Here is a 14,999-nt window from a genome sequence, read left to right on the forward strand (position 1 = left end):
GCCGCGCCAAAATTCATGGCGTGCCGTGCCCATTCTGCGAGACATACTTAGGTCCGCGTTGATCTTGGTACCGCCAACATGACGAGGTAAAGAACAACACAAAAGAAAGGCCGTTAAGATGCTTCTAGTGTGGTATATTCTTCCGCTGCCACTATTCGGTGTTGGCCGCATTTTGCTGCCTATTTAAATACTTACTATTTGAAAGAAATGATTCCGAACCGACCTTGCCAGCTCATCAATAGTTTTACTTTGGAAATCCAAGAGTCGGCTACATACGAGGCAGGCCGCATTGAGATCACTCCTAACTGTATACTGGATTAGCAGCTCTGGAGTGGCGATATCTTATTATTGTGCACAGAAATGAGATATTACCACACTGGCGGTACCCCTGCAAGCGATAAATGTATGGGGCTTGGCACGAATTATTGTACATGTCACTCTGCCAGGCCATATGAGTGAGTACTATACTCCAGACTAGACAGCCCTTAGGAGCATCTTGTATAGCTGTACTGAGTTAAATGGCCAGAGCATGTCATCTGCCAGGGACGGTTCACAGATAGAGCTGAGAAGCGTACCTAGAAGGTAGGAACTTAGACGAGGGCTCTGGTGCACAGTTCTCCATTTTCAGTTTCATCTGGATATATCCCACACTGTTTCATTCCCTGACAGTCACAAACCCTATACCTGATCTTACCCGATGCACAGAATGCTCATTCAGAGGTAGAAATATGTTTTTTTTTCTTCTTCGACGTACCGAACGCTACAGTATGCCAAGCTTACACATAGACTGTGCAGAACCAACCCGTTGCTATGTACCCCTGTCAGTAAATTCTCCCCCGCATGCACCCAATTAACGCGTCCACGTAAATTGCACGACGCGCCAATGTTGACTGAATTAATTACTCTGCCTACCTATTCTATGGAATAACATTTCATCCTCTATGCGCGCAAACATACAAAAAGCTGTGATGCAGTAGCTCTCACTGAAACTCAGGCAGTAACATTTGAAACCATCTTGGGTCTTTTCTACTTAAAGAATGCCGCACTCGATATCACCCGAGGGAAGTCAGACCGGGGCGGACGCTCCGGCGGCGGCGCAACCAGCTCCGCCGACGAGCAATGATGTTAAACAGAGCCTGGACGATGATGTCGCTATGGGAGATACAGAGACAGCACCACTAAAGCAAGAAGAGTCTCAGACCGACGAGCAAACGAAAAAAGAGGTCAAGCTGGACGAGTTATTCGCAGACGATGATTCGGACGACGACGAGTTTCCTAGTTCGCGGCCCGTTGAAGATTCAAAACCGTCAAGTCCACCAGCTGCGCCATCTTCTTCATTGTATGTGAATATCATATTTGGAGGATTAAAAATTATTCTGATACTAACGGTTAAAATAACACAGCAACTTGCCATCCGCTCTTCATGCGTCAGACCCCGAGGTTATGCGCAGTTTCTACCAACGACTATTCCCTTGGAGATATCTGTTCCAATGGCTAAATCACAGCCCAAATACCACAAACGACTTTGCGCATCGAGAGTTCGCCTTTACTCTGCAGAATGACGCGTACCTACGGTACCAATCGTTCACTACATCTGATTTGTGAGTAGCCCAGACATAGTCTTGCTCAGCGTTAGCAGCGTCGCCGCAATTGTCTCTAACAAGAGCATGTCGTTATTCCCAGACTCCGCAAGGATGTCCTACGCCTTATGCCCTCCCGTTTTGAGATTGGCCCAGTCTACAACACAAATCCCCGTGAGAGGAAGACTCTGCGCAACTCGTCGGCCTTCAAGCCCCTGGCCAAAGAGCTGTGTTTCGATATCGACTTGACAGACTACGATGATATCCGAACGTGTTGCGACAAGGCCAACATCTGTAACAAATGTTGGCAGTTCATGACGATGGCCATCAAGACCGTTGACGTGGCCCTGCGGGATGACTTTGGATTCAAGCACATAATGTGGGTGTACTCGGGTCGTCGTGGTGCCCACGCGTGGGTTTGCGATAAAAAGGCCCGCGTCATGGATGACCAAAAGCGAAGGGCAATCGCGGGCTATCTCGAGGTCATTAGGGGTGGTGCCCAGAGCGGGAAGAAGGTCAACGTGCGCCGGCCGCTGCATCCTCATCTTTCGTGAGTGGTACTCTTTTTCGTCTACACCACAGTCAAACTTCCACGACTAACTCAACGCAGGAGGAGTCTCGATATCCTGAAAGGGCACTTCCAGGAAGATGTTCTCAGAGCCCAAGACCCTTGGGAGTCAGAAGAGCAGGCCGAGAAGCTGCTCCAGCTTCTTCCCGACAGGACGCTCAACGACTCGCTGCGTAAGAAATGGGCCTCTTCCCCGGGGCGGTCCTCGCTGTCTAAATGGGCCGACATCGACACGGTGGCAAAGACGGGCGCGTCCAGGAACCTGGACGCCAAGGCCTTGCTGGAAGCCAAGCAGGACATTGTGCTCGAGTACACGTACCCGCGCCTCGATATTGAGGTCAGCAAGAAACTGAACCACTTGCTCAAGAGCCCATTTGTCGTTCATCCGGGCACCGGCAGGGTATGTGTGCCCATCGACACAAAGAACCTCGAGGACTTCGACCCCCTGGCCGTACCAACCGTGCAGGAGCTTTTGGAAGAGATTGACGCTTGGAAGCAGCCCGAGGTCAAGAAGGAGGAAGGGGACGAAGCGGCGGCGCAGAGGCCTGTTCAGGATTGGGAAAAGACGAGTCTCAAGCCGCACATTGAGCAGTTCCGCGCTTTTGTTTCGGCGTTGATGAAGGATGAGCGTGACCCCAAAATCAAGAGGGAAAGGGAGGAACCCGAGTCTATGGATTTTTGAATCCCGTAATTTAATGAGATTATTCATTGAGATGGAAGCATTGGACAGTGGACGTTTTATTACATATGATGATGACGCAACGTTGAAGGGCAAGTACAAGGTGGGTATATGAGGCAAATACAAGACAAATTCCATTATCGAGCCTTCGCTTCTTAGTAAATGCTGTTAAACTTAGACATCATCATGTTATAGACAACAAGCTGAGTTCACCAATTCAGGCAACTAACTTGATTTGTCTTGCGCTGGATCGGGTGTATTCGAGACTGCTTCAGCCTCGTCATTTACCTCCTCCTTCTTACCACCACCCTCATCACCAGCTTCATTATCATCCTCGTTGCCGTTCTCACTGTTTTCATCGTAATCATCACCATCCTGGTCATTTTCTTCAGCAGGGCCCGCCTCTGAGTTATCCTCTTTGACGACAGCTCCCTTGCGCTTGGGGATAACATATTGAAAAGCCACCTTCCAATCGCCACACTCAAGCCACTTTAACATGATCTCAAGGACCTGGTTGGTCGTTAAGACTTGACGGCTTGCCATGATCAAATAGTCGGTGATGGGAAGTTTGGCAGTTCGTACCCCTTTCTCGCAAGCCCGTTTGTAACAGAGTCCTTTTTGTCTGTTGCGATCCACAATGCCGCCGATTACATAGCTCGTGTTGGGTTCTAACCTCTCGAGCGTGTAGGGCGAGTCTGAGGTAAGGTAGACGATAGACGACTCTACCGATCCGTCCTCGGGTTCCGGGACTGGGGTTGGATCCTCCAGCGTCTTTTCTGCACCAGAAGAATCTGCCTCTCCCATCACTGTGTCCTCCTTTGGCGCAAGTGCGCCAATCAATTTCCCGCCATTCGGGCCTTTCATGTGCTCCAGAGCAGCCTTGCCCGCCTGGACAAAGTCCTGGTCCAGAAACTGGATGTTCTTCCAACCCTTGTGGTGATTCGCGAGCGTCGTCTCGAACCGCTCCTTCAGCTTGCCTCCCCAGGGACAGACCACGAGGTGGGCCTGGATCCTGGTCTTCCTATTCTCCGAGTACGAGCGCACGATCTGACTCGAGAGCGACACCAGCTCCTTGTCGTTCATGTACTGCTCAAAGTCGCAGTCCATGATGAAGGTGACTGGCACCGTCTGCGGCCGGGCCTTCTCGGCTCCCTTGCGCTCGGCGGCGAGCACCTCCTTGGGGTCGAGACCTGCCGCCTCGGCCTCGGCGATCTTGTTGGCCAGCTCTGCTCGCTTTTGCGCCTGCTTCTCGTGGCGCTTGTCCTTGCGCTGGCGCTTGCGGTCCTCCTTGCGCTCCGCCCACATGGCTTGCCGCTTCAGCTTCTTCATCTGGCTTTTGGTGATGGGAGGCTGGGGGGTCGCGCCTTCGGCTGCGGGGGTAACGGTGCTCTCGGCATTGCCTGCTGATGTATCCGCCGCGGCGTCTTCTGTAATCGATGTGGTGGCGTGATTCTCAGGGGCTACTGATTCGGGGTTGTCTAATGTGCATTCTTGGGGCACGTCGGTGATCGCTGCTGCTGGGCTATCCGCAGCCTCGGGGGCCTGTGTTGAGTCCATTGTGGCCATTGAGTGTATTCACAGTGCAGCAAGACTGGTTTCAGTCAGCCTGATGAGGGGTCAAGAGAATGACGATCGTTTGGTTTGACGCGCGAAGCTTGGACTTTTTTTTTTTCAAAGTCGCGATCACGGCAGAAATCCGGGCGGTGAGTGTTAAAAAGGTTTGGATCAGTCAAGATCTCGCATCACCGAATGGGGAGAAAAGCATGTTTGGTTTCGATGCTTGCGTACTTGCGCAGACAGTTCAATGACATGAAATTGACAGGAGATATAAATTGATGTTTTTCTTTATGTAGTTCTGAGGTTTGCCAATTGGCAACCGATTGTTCATTTAACATGCATCGTCTGGTGCAAGTGATCTGGGCATGGTGAAGGAAGAAATTGTGATTGTCCAATTACTCTGTAGAACCAAACCCCGCCATCAGACCCCTGCCCCTGGCACTGGCCCCATGTCACGCTAACGAGCCTGGTTGTTCTCGGCGCGTTAATTGATTTTTGAGACGCGTCTTCACCAACCGCCATCCACATACTCTGACCATCGTCCCGACAACTCTGACATTTCTGTGCAGTCACATATTTTCCCCAAGTGATATTCTACTCTCTGTAGTATATCCACACCATAAAAAACTCGATAAAAACCGATAGGTCTCACACAATGTCTTCACGGCCAGAGCTCAAGGTGAGGAAACCCGAAACAGCTCACTGGAACGGTTAAACAGGCGCTAACAAATATCTTATGAAACATATAGGTCGACGACGAGCACGGTTTTATTCGCTTCTTCAAGTCACTGCCAACTGCCCACAAAGACACAATAAGGATCTTCTTTCGAGGAGACTACTACACAGCCCATGGCGAGGATGCCAACCTCATCGCTCGCACAGTATACAAAAGCACTTCGGTGGTGAGGCAGCTTGGCCGCAGTGATCACACCGGATTGTCATCCGTCACGCTGTCTATAACAGTATTCAAGCAGTTCCTCCGGGATGCCCTTTACAAACTCGGCAAGAGGGTCGAAATCTACGAAAGCGCGAGCGGGCGGATGAACTGGAAGGTTACCAAGCAAGCATCCCCAGGAAACCTACAGGATGTTGAGGATGAGCTCGGCCAGACCGACTCGGCACCCATGATTTTGGCTGTCAAGATCTCAGCCAAGGCATCAGAGGCTCGGAATGTGGGCGTTTGCTTTGCCGATGCAAGCGTGAGAGAACTGGGTGTCAGCGAGTTCCTCGACAATGATCTCTTCTCCAACTTCGAGGCTCTCCTCATCCAGCTTGGAGTCAAGGAGTGCTTGATCCAGTACGACAAAGCCGAGGACCTCAAAGACCCGGACTTGACCAAGCTCAAGCAAATCATCGACAACTGCGGCGTCGCCATGTCGGAAAGGCCTATGGCTGATTTTGGCACCCGGGATATAGAGCAGGATCTGGCAAGACTGCTCAAAGATGAAAGATCGGCAAGCCTGCTACCCCAAACAGATCTCAAGCTTGCAATGGGAGCTGCATCGGCCCTCATAAAGTATCTGAATGTCCTTCAGGACCCCTCAAACTTTGGACAGTACCAGCTCTTTCAGCACGACCTCTCACAATTCATGAAGCTCGATGCTGCTGCACTCAAGGCACTAAACCTCACACCAGGTGCCCGCGATGGGTCAAAGACGATGAGTCTGTACGGCCTATTAAATCATTGCAAGACCCCTGTGGGCAGCCGGCTATTGGCGCAGTGGCTCAAGCAACCCTTGATGAGCAAAGATGAAATCGAGGGTCGACAGCAACTTGTTGAGGCTTTCATGAACGACACAGAACTCCGACAAACCATGCAGGAGGAACACCTGCGCTCTATCCCGGACTTGTACAGGCTGGCAAAGCGTTTCCAGAGGAAGAAGGCCAATCTTGAGGATGTTGTTAGGGCCTACCAAGTGGTGATTCGCCTTCCAGGTTTTATTGGAACCCTGGAGGGTGTGATGGATGAAGCCTACCGAGATCCTTTGGATGCCACCTATACCACAAAACTGCGGGAGCTTTCGGACAGTCTAGTTCGCTTGCAGGAGATGGTGGAGACGACAGTCGATCTCGACGCGCTGGAGAACCATGAGTTCATCATTAAGCCTGAATTCGACGATGGACTGCGCATAATTCGAAAGAAACTGGACAGAATACGGACAGAGATGGACAGAGAATTCTCCAAGGCGGCGGATGACCTCGGCCAGGAAAAGGAGAAGAAGATCTTCCTTGAAAACCACAAGGTTCATGGCTTCTGTATGAGGCTGACCAGGACGGAAGCTGGTTGCATCCGCAACAATTCTGGATACCAGGAGTGCTCAACACAGAAGAACGGAGTGTATTTCACCACGAAACATCTCCAGTCACTACGCCGAGAGTTTGACCAGCTTTCTCAAAGCTACAACCGTACACAGTCCAGTCTCGTTAACGAGGTTGTGAGCGTCGCCGCATCCTATGCGCCTCTGCTCGAGAAGCTCGCCGGCATCCTGGCGCACCTGGATGTCATCGTCTCCTTCGCTCACTGCTCAGTGCACGCTCCAATCTCATACGTCCGCCCAAAGATCCACCCCCGTGGTCAGGGCAGGACTCTGCTACGCGAGGCCCGCCACCCATGCCTTGAGGTTCAGGACGACGTGCAATTCATCACCAATGATGTCGAGCTTGACCGCTCAGGCTCATCGTTCCTTATAATCACTGGGCCCAACATGGGCGGCAAGTCGACATACATCCGACAGATTGGCGTCATCGCCCTCATGGCACAAATCGGCTGCTTTGTGCCCTGCTCTGAAGCCGAGCTGACCATCTTTGATGCCATCCTGGCTCGTGTCGGAGCGAGCGACTCGCAGCTCAAGGGTGTGTCCACATTCATGGCCGAGATGCTCGAGACGGCCAACATTCTCAAGTCAGCCACGGCCGAGTCCCTCATCATCATCGACGAGCTGGGTCGTGGCACGTCGACCTATGACGGCTTTGGTCTCGCCTGGGCCATCTCTGAACACATTGTCGTCGAGATTGGCTGCTCGGCCCTCTTTGCCACGCACTTCCACGAGCTGACGGCACTGGCGGAACAGCACAAGCAGGTTGCCAATCTTCACGTCACTGCCCACATCAGCGGAACGGGAGATGACGCCAAAGCGGATGCAAAGCGTGAGGTCACGTTGCTCTACAAGGTGGAGCCTGGTATTTGCGACCAGAGCTTTGGTATTCACGTTGCGGAGCTCGTCCGGTTCCCCGACAAGGTCGTTCGCATGGCGAAGAGGAAGGCAGACGAGTTGGAGGACTTCACCACCAAGCATAACGACAACCTCGGCTTGCAGTACAGCAAGGATGACGTCGAGCAGGGGAGTGCCCGCCTCAAGGAAATTCTTGTCCAGTGGAAGGAAGAGGTCAAGGCTGGCGATATGAGCCGAGAAGAGATGGTCGCAAAGATGAAGGCTCTCGTAGCGGCGGACACCAAGCTTTTGGAGAACCCGTTCTTCCAGTCTATCAAGGCTCTGTAAAAAGCACATAACAGGATGAGATGAATTTAATGGGAATGTACGACCAGGAGTTGAATGTACGAATGGCACATGTATGCGATTGGGCGTTTGGCAGTAGCTTGAAGCAGAAATGACATAATTAAACACAATGCTTATTTTCTATTGATGTGGCCAAAAGGCAAGGATGCAAACTACTGAAGTCCATACTAAATAGATTCTGTGCAACAGTGGCAAGAATTTGCTGGTTAGCTTCGTCTCTCTGTGTAAAAATGAAAGCGCAGTATTGAAGGGAAAATTTGTAACCAAGATCAGACAAAAGGTGAACAGTGTTTGGTTTATAAACATGATCATCAAAGATGAATTCATCAACAGCCTCTAAACAATCATCATTTTGGAAAAGGGTAAAAAAGAAGAAAAGAAAACAAAAAGATGATGTGACGTACCTTTGCGGGAAGACATCATTTGCCGGTGGCAGCAAACGAGATCAACAAAAGACATCCGCAAGATGCTTCTAGCGGGATTGTTGGTACAGTTAGAATTTCAAACCACTTACTAACCTTTGCTGCATAGGCTCTGTATGGCCCGTTGGGACGCAGCTTCTTGACGCTAAATATATACAATTCGACGCAACCTGTAAAACCCAAAGAAAAGCTACAAAGTCTATCCGTTATTCGCTAAGCGGCGTTCGGATCGGCGGATACCGGGTTAATCTCAACACCATACTTCTCCTTGAGCCTCTCGCGCCGGCGCTCTTCGTAGCCAGGAGGGTGAATTCCTGTTGCAAGAATTGTCAGCAGTCAGCAAAAAATAACAGACGCGTCGCCGCGATGGCGGCAGGGAGATAACCCTGGACGGTTTGGGAATGCCTCACCTCTGCCCTCGCCCAGCTCCGCAATAGTCTCCTCGATGGGTCTCCTTCTGTTCTTCCGAAGCTCTTCCTTACGCTCGAACTCGTCCTTGCCATCGTCCTTCTTACCCCATCCCCTCAAGCTCTTGCCCGTGTAGGCGAAGGTGCCAAGGGTTACTGCTGAGCCTGTGGCCCAACCGACAACAACGGGCATCCTCGTAGGGCCTGGGGGGAAAAATCGACGTTGGTGTCAGCCAAATGCGCCACGCGAATGTGCGAGAAATAACAGACAACAGAGAACATACCAGGAACGGCAAGGCCCAAAATCGCGCCGCAAACGAGACCACCGACAGCTTCGCCAATGTGGTCGTTCTTCTGACGCAGGTTGGAGGTTGCGGTTCTCGTAAAGTCATACATGCCACCGCCAATAGCTGTCGTGACGCGCGCGGTCCGGCCGTGTCAGTTTTGGCATTGACACGATTTGGTCGACCTCGATCGATGAGATTAACAGACTACTAACCGGCTGCCGAGACTAAACTGCCATATTTTGTAATGGGTGCCAATACACCTACTCGCTTCCGTTGAACGGCTGCGAGGGTTGCAGCACCAAAGAGACCAAAGGCGCCATAAACGAAGGTGCCGCGGAGACCAGTCTTGATGGCGTCCTGAGGCCTGTAATCCTCGCCGTCATGTGGTTGAGGCGACATGTTTCGCGATTTAGGTTGGGGGTTTGAAGCCCAATTGGAAAGATTCGGTGGAGGAGAAAAGGAATTGACGTCGGGACTCTTCGGCCGTGAAGTTGAAGTGGGCGGTTGTTGAACCTGCATGGAATCAAAGCTCCGAATTGGCCTTTTCTGATTGGCCGGTTGAAGAAGCTTAGACTTTCTCTCATCCACACGCTCATCACGTGATATGGCCGCCAGCCGAGCAGCTTAGTCATTTTGCCCATAGCTAATGCAATGCGCCTGCAATGCCATGAAGGTGGTGAGTGGCTTTATTCTAGTTGGGTGTGTGGTGGGCCACGCGACTCGACCTTACCGACCTGGTCTGAACCGGCTGACGTAGGAACCGTTGCACCTGTTTCTTAAACCCATCAAATCACTTCCCCTGCGTTCTTTCTATTGCTTGCTTACTGCAAGGCAACCCTGACGTGGAAAGGCTACAAGGCTGCGTCAGCTCACCCAAAGAAAAGCAATCAAAGCTGACGCAAAGCCGCCACCAAGGGGCCTTGCTTTGTTTGCTACTGAGGTGTGGGCTTGACGTTTTACGTAGCAAGCTGATACCCATACAAAGGGTTCTCCGCTTGAGGGGCCTTTTGCACTTTGAAAGGCAGGCTCCACCTCAAAACAGCCAGCTTCTACGTCGATGCATTTGCTTTGAGAGCAACGCCCAAACCTGAACAAGTTGGACTTTTTGTTTGCTGTAAGTTGATATTTTCACTGTTTTTAACTCGTCAAGTTCCGCCCTCAGGTGTAACACACAATTCTGTTTTGTTTTCGATGATGATTGTGAATCAAATTTGGTGTGTCAGTTGTTTGCCAGTTTGCCATTTTGCGCACTCTACCTTGTTGCTCTCTCTCTCTACATTGCCTATGTACCTTATCTGCCTAACTTATGCTACGTGGATCCTCTCGTTCACACGCAACAAAGCATATGTCGGGATCACATATATGCTTGCCTCACCTCACTTTTTTGCTCACCTGCCTACCTACTTATAAGAAGTATCCATCACTTGTAGCCATCACAATTCACCTCAAAATTGACATAGCCATGGGCCCGACGCGCGAATACGGTCAACTTGTTTTCACAAATTGATACTTTAATTTCGGCCATATACAAGGCAACAAAACACTGACTGAAATAATCCAGAATTGCAATGAACCCTCCGATACAGTCCGGAACGGCGACGGCTGCAGCCGCCCCGTTCAACATCCCTGGTAGGATAAACCTCTCCCTTTCACTAACCCTTGATGCTACCTCATAAGCTAACGCGCTCCCTAAAAGGACGTCTCGCTCACAAATGGGTCGAGGATTTCTTGGAATATGGCCTCGCCGACGAACCTAGCTTCCGTGTAGGCTGCCCCGCTGTTGGCAAATCTCACCACTTGGAAGCAAAACTGGACCAGTGTGTAGGAACAGATCTACGCAACCCTGGGAAGCATTACATCATAATAGTCTCCGCCATCTGCGTACTTTGTCGGCATCACTTCATTTTCAGGGTCACAGCTCCGACGGGCCAGCTATGCGGACAGTCTCACGGTAACCCGCAGAAGCCACTGCACCACTTGATAGCTACGGCCCCTATTAGTGAAGACTTTGAGCCTTGTAGTCTGGATAGAGGCCGTAATCCAAAGTACCTCACTTGCGGTGGCCATGCGGCATACAAGTGCTCGACTCCGGGCTGCTCTTATCGCGTTAACATCGAAATTTCAGAGCCCCGCGTCACAGCCGAGCATGCGCACACCCTCTTAGACGACGACGCTGTCAAGTTACGACTTCAGAACGAAATAAGGGAGACCCCGGAGAGGTTCAGCGGTACAAGCGACGAGAATAGAGCAATCGATTACTTGTCTCAATATCTTACGGACACCCTGACTCCTCCGCAGAGCCGTAGAGGCTCCAAAATCAAGACCCGGAATGTCAAGTTTGCGGTTCAGTTTGGCGACGGCGAGAGTGCGAATAGACTATTTGAGTTCCTCGAATTCAAGAAAGGCATCGATAACGAGGAATGTGCATATTGGGAATTGCCTGAGATGGATGCCCCCGAAAACACGCCCACCTCAGTGCCATCGCAAAAGTCCTTCTATCAGGATGTCAGAGCCGAAATTTGGTGTCTCAAAGGGGTGTTTAAGTGGCCAGGCCATGACTCTAGTATGGGCTTCGACAAAATACTACAGGATGCATTTCACTGCAGCCACAAAGATGCTGCTGGCCTCGAGTTTCAAGACAGTTTTGCTAGTGCAGACGCTGGCAAATCCCACTTCCATTTGCTTGGCTTGACCAGCCGATCTCACTGGAAGATCTTTCGCTATGCCTATGAGTGTCAGACCAGAGTCGACAAATCACCTGCCCATCGCGAACAGTATCTCAATGCTCTACAGAGGATATCTGCACCATACAATCAGGACGAGCTCAACTTCTTCATCGCCACTGAACATTCACGAATCGACGCCCAACACTTTGATCAGTATCCCAGTGTCAATCAACCAGAGAGCGTCTTGTCTAACGGTATCAAGAGCCTTGATTCGGTCGAGTCTGGAGATATATCGGTTGATGCAATAATCGGCGAGTATAGGAATAAGGTTCAGAACTCGCACATGTCTCCCACCAAAGAGACTGGAGCACGCAAACGGCTTGACCTGCGGTCTGAGTTGCTTAAGGTGGCAACCACCCATCCCGAAGGACCGAAGCTTAAGGAGATCGTCCGAGAACCGATGGACTTGGATGAGGCACTCGTCTGTCTGGATTTGCCGGTCGATACAGAGCAACTCAAATCGATGGATGTTTCAGTGCCTGAAGCGATGGCCCAAGTCCAGGTAGAGCAGGTAAGATAACTTTCTACGCCGGTTTGCGGCTTCGCTTCCCCTTCAATTCTCTTTCTGGGGAAGACTGACACGGCTACAGGGCAAAGATGCATTCTTGACAGGAATGGCGCTGCAAGCAATTGGCAAATTTCTCAACAACGATGTGCTTGTCGCACTGGCAGCGACCATGATGGGAGAACAGCCCCAAAACAGGGTTGATCAGGAACCTGTCAATGACCCAAATCTACCAGCTGGCCTGGATAATCTGCGCAACACGTGCTATCTCAATAGCATGCTGCAGTACTTTTTCACCATTAATCCAGTCCGGGACCTCATCTTGAACTTTGACGAGTACAAGCTGCCGGACAATGAAGAAAGCCGAAGCTCACGACGTGTGACTACGGAAGCACGTGGGATCAGTGCTAAACAGGCCTACGTTGCCAACGAACGTAAGTTCCCGACTGTCTCTTGTGCCTCTGTACCTACATCAGAGTGGTTGGGTTTCTGATGTAAATTGCCACGACGCTAGTTGCCAATGAACTTCGAAGTCTCTTCTCGGACCTCATCAGCACACAAAACCATTATGCTACGCCGACTCAGAGGCTTGCACTGGCTGCCATGAAGAACACGGACCAACTTGAGGCGCGGGCGAGAGAGCTCGAGGCCCGCCCAAGTGACACAGGAGTCCAGACCATTGGGCCCTTACCAGATCCCAATGGCACAAAGACCCAAACAGCCGATAACGGCATGGTTTATGCAGGAAAGGCTCCCGACTATGCAGCACCAGCACCTCCAGTTCGTGCGAATGGAGGCAAAAGCCCTGGAGGGATCACTCCTGAGCATACCGAGACTTCTAGTGACGTTAGCTCGCACACTCTGGTTAATGTTGGTCCCAATGACTATGATAACGATCGGGAGGTCACCTCCGAATGGAACCCTCTGATTCGACGGGTCAATAGTGTACGATCCAACGCGTCTTCAGACAACAGCATGCGCTGCGAAATCAACGAGGATGACTTGATGGAACAGCAAATCGACAGCAGGCTTGGAGAGTTCAACCAGGTTGGCTCCGGAAAGGATGTCGAAATGTTCGATGCCTCGCCTTCCCAAGTTGTTTCAGAGAGCGCGGCTGTCCAAGCAGCAGCGACCGCTTTAGCTGGTCTAGCCAGCCATTCCGTCAGCGCCGAACCTGAGGACGAGATCTCGCGCATCAAAAGGGCTCTGGACGACAAGACTATCAAGGGAACTGATCAAGAAGATGTTCAAGAGGCGATGGACAAGATGCTTTTTAACCTGCGGAGTGCTATAAAACCAACCGGCACAGAACCTCTAGGTCCCAAGGCTGAAGCGCAGACAGATGCAGTGACCGAGATATTACGTCTTATCAAAGTCGAGTACCAGAAACCTCTCAATAAAGCCACATGGGAACTCACGACGCCCACTACAGAGGACTTTTTATTGGCTTATCCTGCAAGATCAGGCAACGTTGAACTGCACGAGGCGATTGAGCGAGGGTTTATGCGGCAAATCAGCGAGAACCCTAAGGAACCCGATAATCCATTCTTGTCTTTCAGCAGTATTCGAAGATTCCCCCCGATCCTCCACATTTGTATTCAGAGGACAGTCTATGATCAGTCGGCTAGGGCCGGCAAAAAGATTGATGTCTCGATCCAACTACCCCAGGTGTTGTATATGGACCGGTACAAAGAATCGGCACCTGGAGATGCGTTATGGATGAGACGGCACAAGTACTGGGATCATATTGAGCTCGAGGACCCCAAAGTGTTAGCCGCAAGGAGAAAGCTGGAGCAGAAGAAGCCTGGAACTGCGGATGCTGATACTGCCATGACTGAGGCACAGGATGCTGCCGCCGACGAACTAGAGGCGTACCACAATGAAGCAGTGAGCGAGGCGAACGGTACCGACTCAAACCATAACCAATCAAGTGTAATCGATCTAGGAGATGAACCAGACTCGGAGGCCGAAGCCGAGGCGAGGCGCAAGAAGTACGAAGACACATTCGATGACCTCCGAGAACACGAATACCACCTGCATGCTGTGATCTGCCATGGCGGTAGCACAGGTGCCTCGGGTCATTACTGGGTTTGGATCTACGACTTTGAGCAGCGGGTCTGGTACAACTACAACGACAGGACGGTGCGCGTGCATAGAGATAACGAAAAGGTCCTCAAGGACCTCTCAGCCTCTGATCAGCCATACTACATTGCCTACGTGCGCAGGGACAATCTTGACCTCGTGTCGATCCCTCGTCGTACTGACAGTGAGCAGGCGAAACAACCCGAGATGTGCGAAAGGCCCATGTCACCACCACCAACTCCTCCGCGGCGGCCTGCCTCGATGGCTGCCACGGGTGGCTTTGATGTCGAGATGACGCCTTGATCCTATTTGCGGGTTTCCATCGAGTCAAGATATAGTGGTATGAAGATAGGATGAACTTGGCATTGGCAGCTCTAAGTTGATGCTGACTGGATGTGAAAGCCTTGGACATCCTCAGACCTTTTTTTTTTTGTGCAAGGAGTAGCATTTGCATTTTTGGTTGACCATGGATATGGATCACGCCTTCGAGCTAAATATGCACTGCTCGACGCAACACTTTTATGCAGACACAGAGGTCAGAACAAAAACATGGGTTTACTCACAGGCGGGTCCCGACAATTGGTTGATATTACGAGGGCCTCAAATCGTGTTTTTGAGTTGCTCGATACAAACGGGAATGATGATTAGTTCTAGATGACAGACAGAAA

At 51.1% G+C, this 14,999-nt stretch overlaps 5 protein-coding genes across 5 annotated transcripts; 3 read left to right on the top strand and 2 right to left on the bottom strand.

Moving 5' to 3' along the window:
• Positions 1–956: 956 nt before the first annotated feature.
• Positions 957–2,954, top strand: PgNI_08392 (uncharacterized protein). Its single transcript, XM_031128389.1, has 4 exons — positions 957–1,339; positions 1,404–1,601; positions 1,684–2,130; positions 2,191–2,954. The coding sequence occupies exons 1-4, from the start codon at positions 1,038–1,040 to the stop codon at positions 2,828–2,830; spliced, it is 1,587 nt and encodes a 528-aa protein (XP_030978816.1). The 5' UTR covers positions 957–1,037; the 3' UTR covers positions 2,831–2,954.
• A 98-nt stretch (positions 2,955–3,052) lies between these two features.
• PgNI_08393 (uncharacterized protein) lies at positions 3,053–4,384 on the bottom strand (the record flags this gene model as incomplete). Its single annotated transcript, XM_031128390.1, has 1 exon — positions 3,053–4,384. One exon carries the CDS (start codon positions 4,382–4,384, stop codon positions 3,053–3,055), a length of 1,332 nt encoding a protein of 443 aa, XP_030978815.1.
• A 572-nt stretch (positions 4,385–4,956) lies between these two features.
• On the top strand, positions 4,957–7,884 carry PgNI_08394 (uncharacterized protein; the record flags this gene model as incomplete). Its single annotated transcript, XM_031128391.1, has 2 exons — positions 4,957–5,063; positions 5,134–7,884. Exons 1-2 carry the CDS (start codon positions 5,040–5,042, stop codon positions 7,882–7,884), a joined length of 2,775 nt encoding a protein of 924 aa, XP_030978822.1. The 5' UTR covers positions 4,957–5,039.
• A 198-nt stretch (positions 7,885–8,082) lies between these two features.
• On the bottom strand, positions 8,083–9,623 carry PgNI_08395 (uncharacterized protein). The gene is made up of 4 exons (XM_031128392.1): positions 9,231–9,623; positions 9,016–9,141; positions 8,735–8,935; positions 8,083–8,638 (listed from the first exon to the last, which is right to left on the bottom strand). Exons 1-4 carry the CDS (start codon positions 9,535–9,537, stop codon positions 8,538–8,540), a joined length of 735 nt encoding a protein of 244 aa, XP_030978821.1. The 5' UTR covers positions 9,538–9,623; the 3' UTR covers positions 8,083–8,537.
• Positions 9,624–9,747: 124 nt separating this feature from the next.
• Positions 9,748–14,996, top strand: PgNI_08396 (uncharacterized protein). Its single transcript, XM_031128393.1, has 5 exons — positions 9,748–10,132; positions 10,580–10,647; positions 10,715–12,255; positions 12,335–12,683; positions 12,764–14,996. The coding sequence occupies exons 2-5, from the start codon at positions 10,587–10,589 to the stop codon at positions 14,632–14,634; spliced, it is 3,822 nt and encodes a 1,273-aa protein (XP_030978820.1). The 5' UTR covers positions 9,748–10,132; positions 10,580–10,586; the 3' UTR covers positions 14,635–14,996.
• Positions 14,997–14,999: the final 3 nt, after the last annotated feature.

Source organism: Pyricularia grisea (assembly GCF_004355905.1).
Source record: "Pyricularia grisea strain NI907 chromosome V map unlocalized Pyricularia_grisea_NI907_Scaffold_6, whole genome shotgun sequence".
In the NCBI taxonomy this organism is placed as follows: domain Eukaryota; kingdom Fungi; phylum Ascomycota; class Sordariomycetes; order Magnaporthales; family Pyriculariaceae; genus Pyricularia; species Pyricularia grisea.

Excerpts from the sequence above, each read along its gene's own strand:
- PgNI_08392 (XM_031128389.1), top strand. The coding sequence starts at position 1,038 with ATGCCGCACTCGATATCACCCGAGGGAAGTCAGACCGGGGCGGACGCT. Across the intron at positions 1,602-1,683 it reads TCGTTCACTACATCTGATTT|ACTCCGCAAGGATGTCCTAC; the intron begins GTGAGTAGCCCA and ends CGTTATTCCCAG. Across the intron at positions 2,131-2,190 it reads CCGCTGCATCCTCATCTTTC|GAGGAGTCTCGATATCCTGA; the intron begins GTGAGTGGTACT and ends AACTCAACGCAG.
- PgNI_08395 (XM_031128392.1), bottom strand. The coding sequence starts at position 9,537 with ATGCAGGTTCAACAACCGCCCACTTCAACTTCACGGCCGAAGAGTCCC. Across the intron at positions 9,142-9,230 it reads CAGTTTAGTCTCGGCAGCCG|CTATTGGCGGTGGCATGTAT; the intron begins GTTAGTAGTCTG and ends GCGTCACGACAG. Across the intron at positions 8,936-9,015 it reads TTTGGGCCTTGCCGTTCCTG|GCCCTACGAGGATGCCCGTT; the intron begins GTATGTTCTCTG and ends TTTTCCCCCCAG.
- PgNI_08396 (XM_031128393.1), top strand. The coding sequence starts at position 10,587 with ATGAACCCTCCGATACAGTCCGGAACGGCGACGGCTGCAGCCGCCCCG. Across the intron at positions 10,648-10,714 it reads CGCCCCGTTCAACATCCCTG|GACGTCTCGCTCACAAATGG; the intron begins GTAGGATAAACC and ends GCTCCCTAAAAG. Across the intron at positions 12,256-12,334 it reads CCCAAGTCCAGGTAGAGCAG|GGCAAAGATGCATTCTTGAC; the intron begins GTAAGATAACTT and ends ACACGGCTACAG.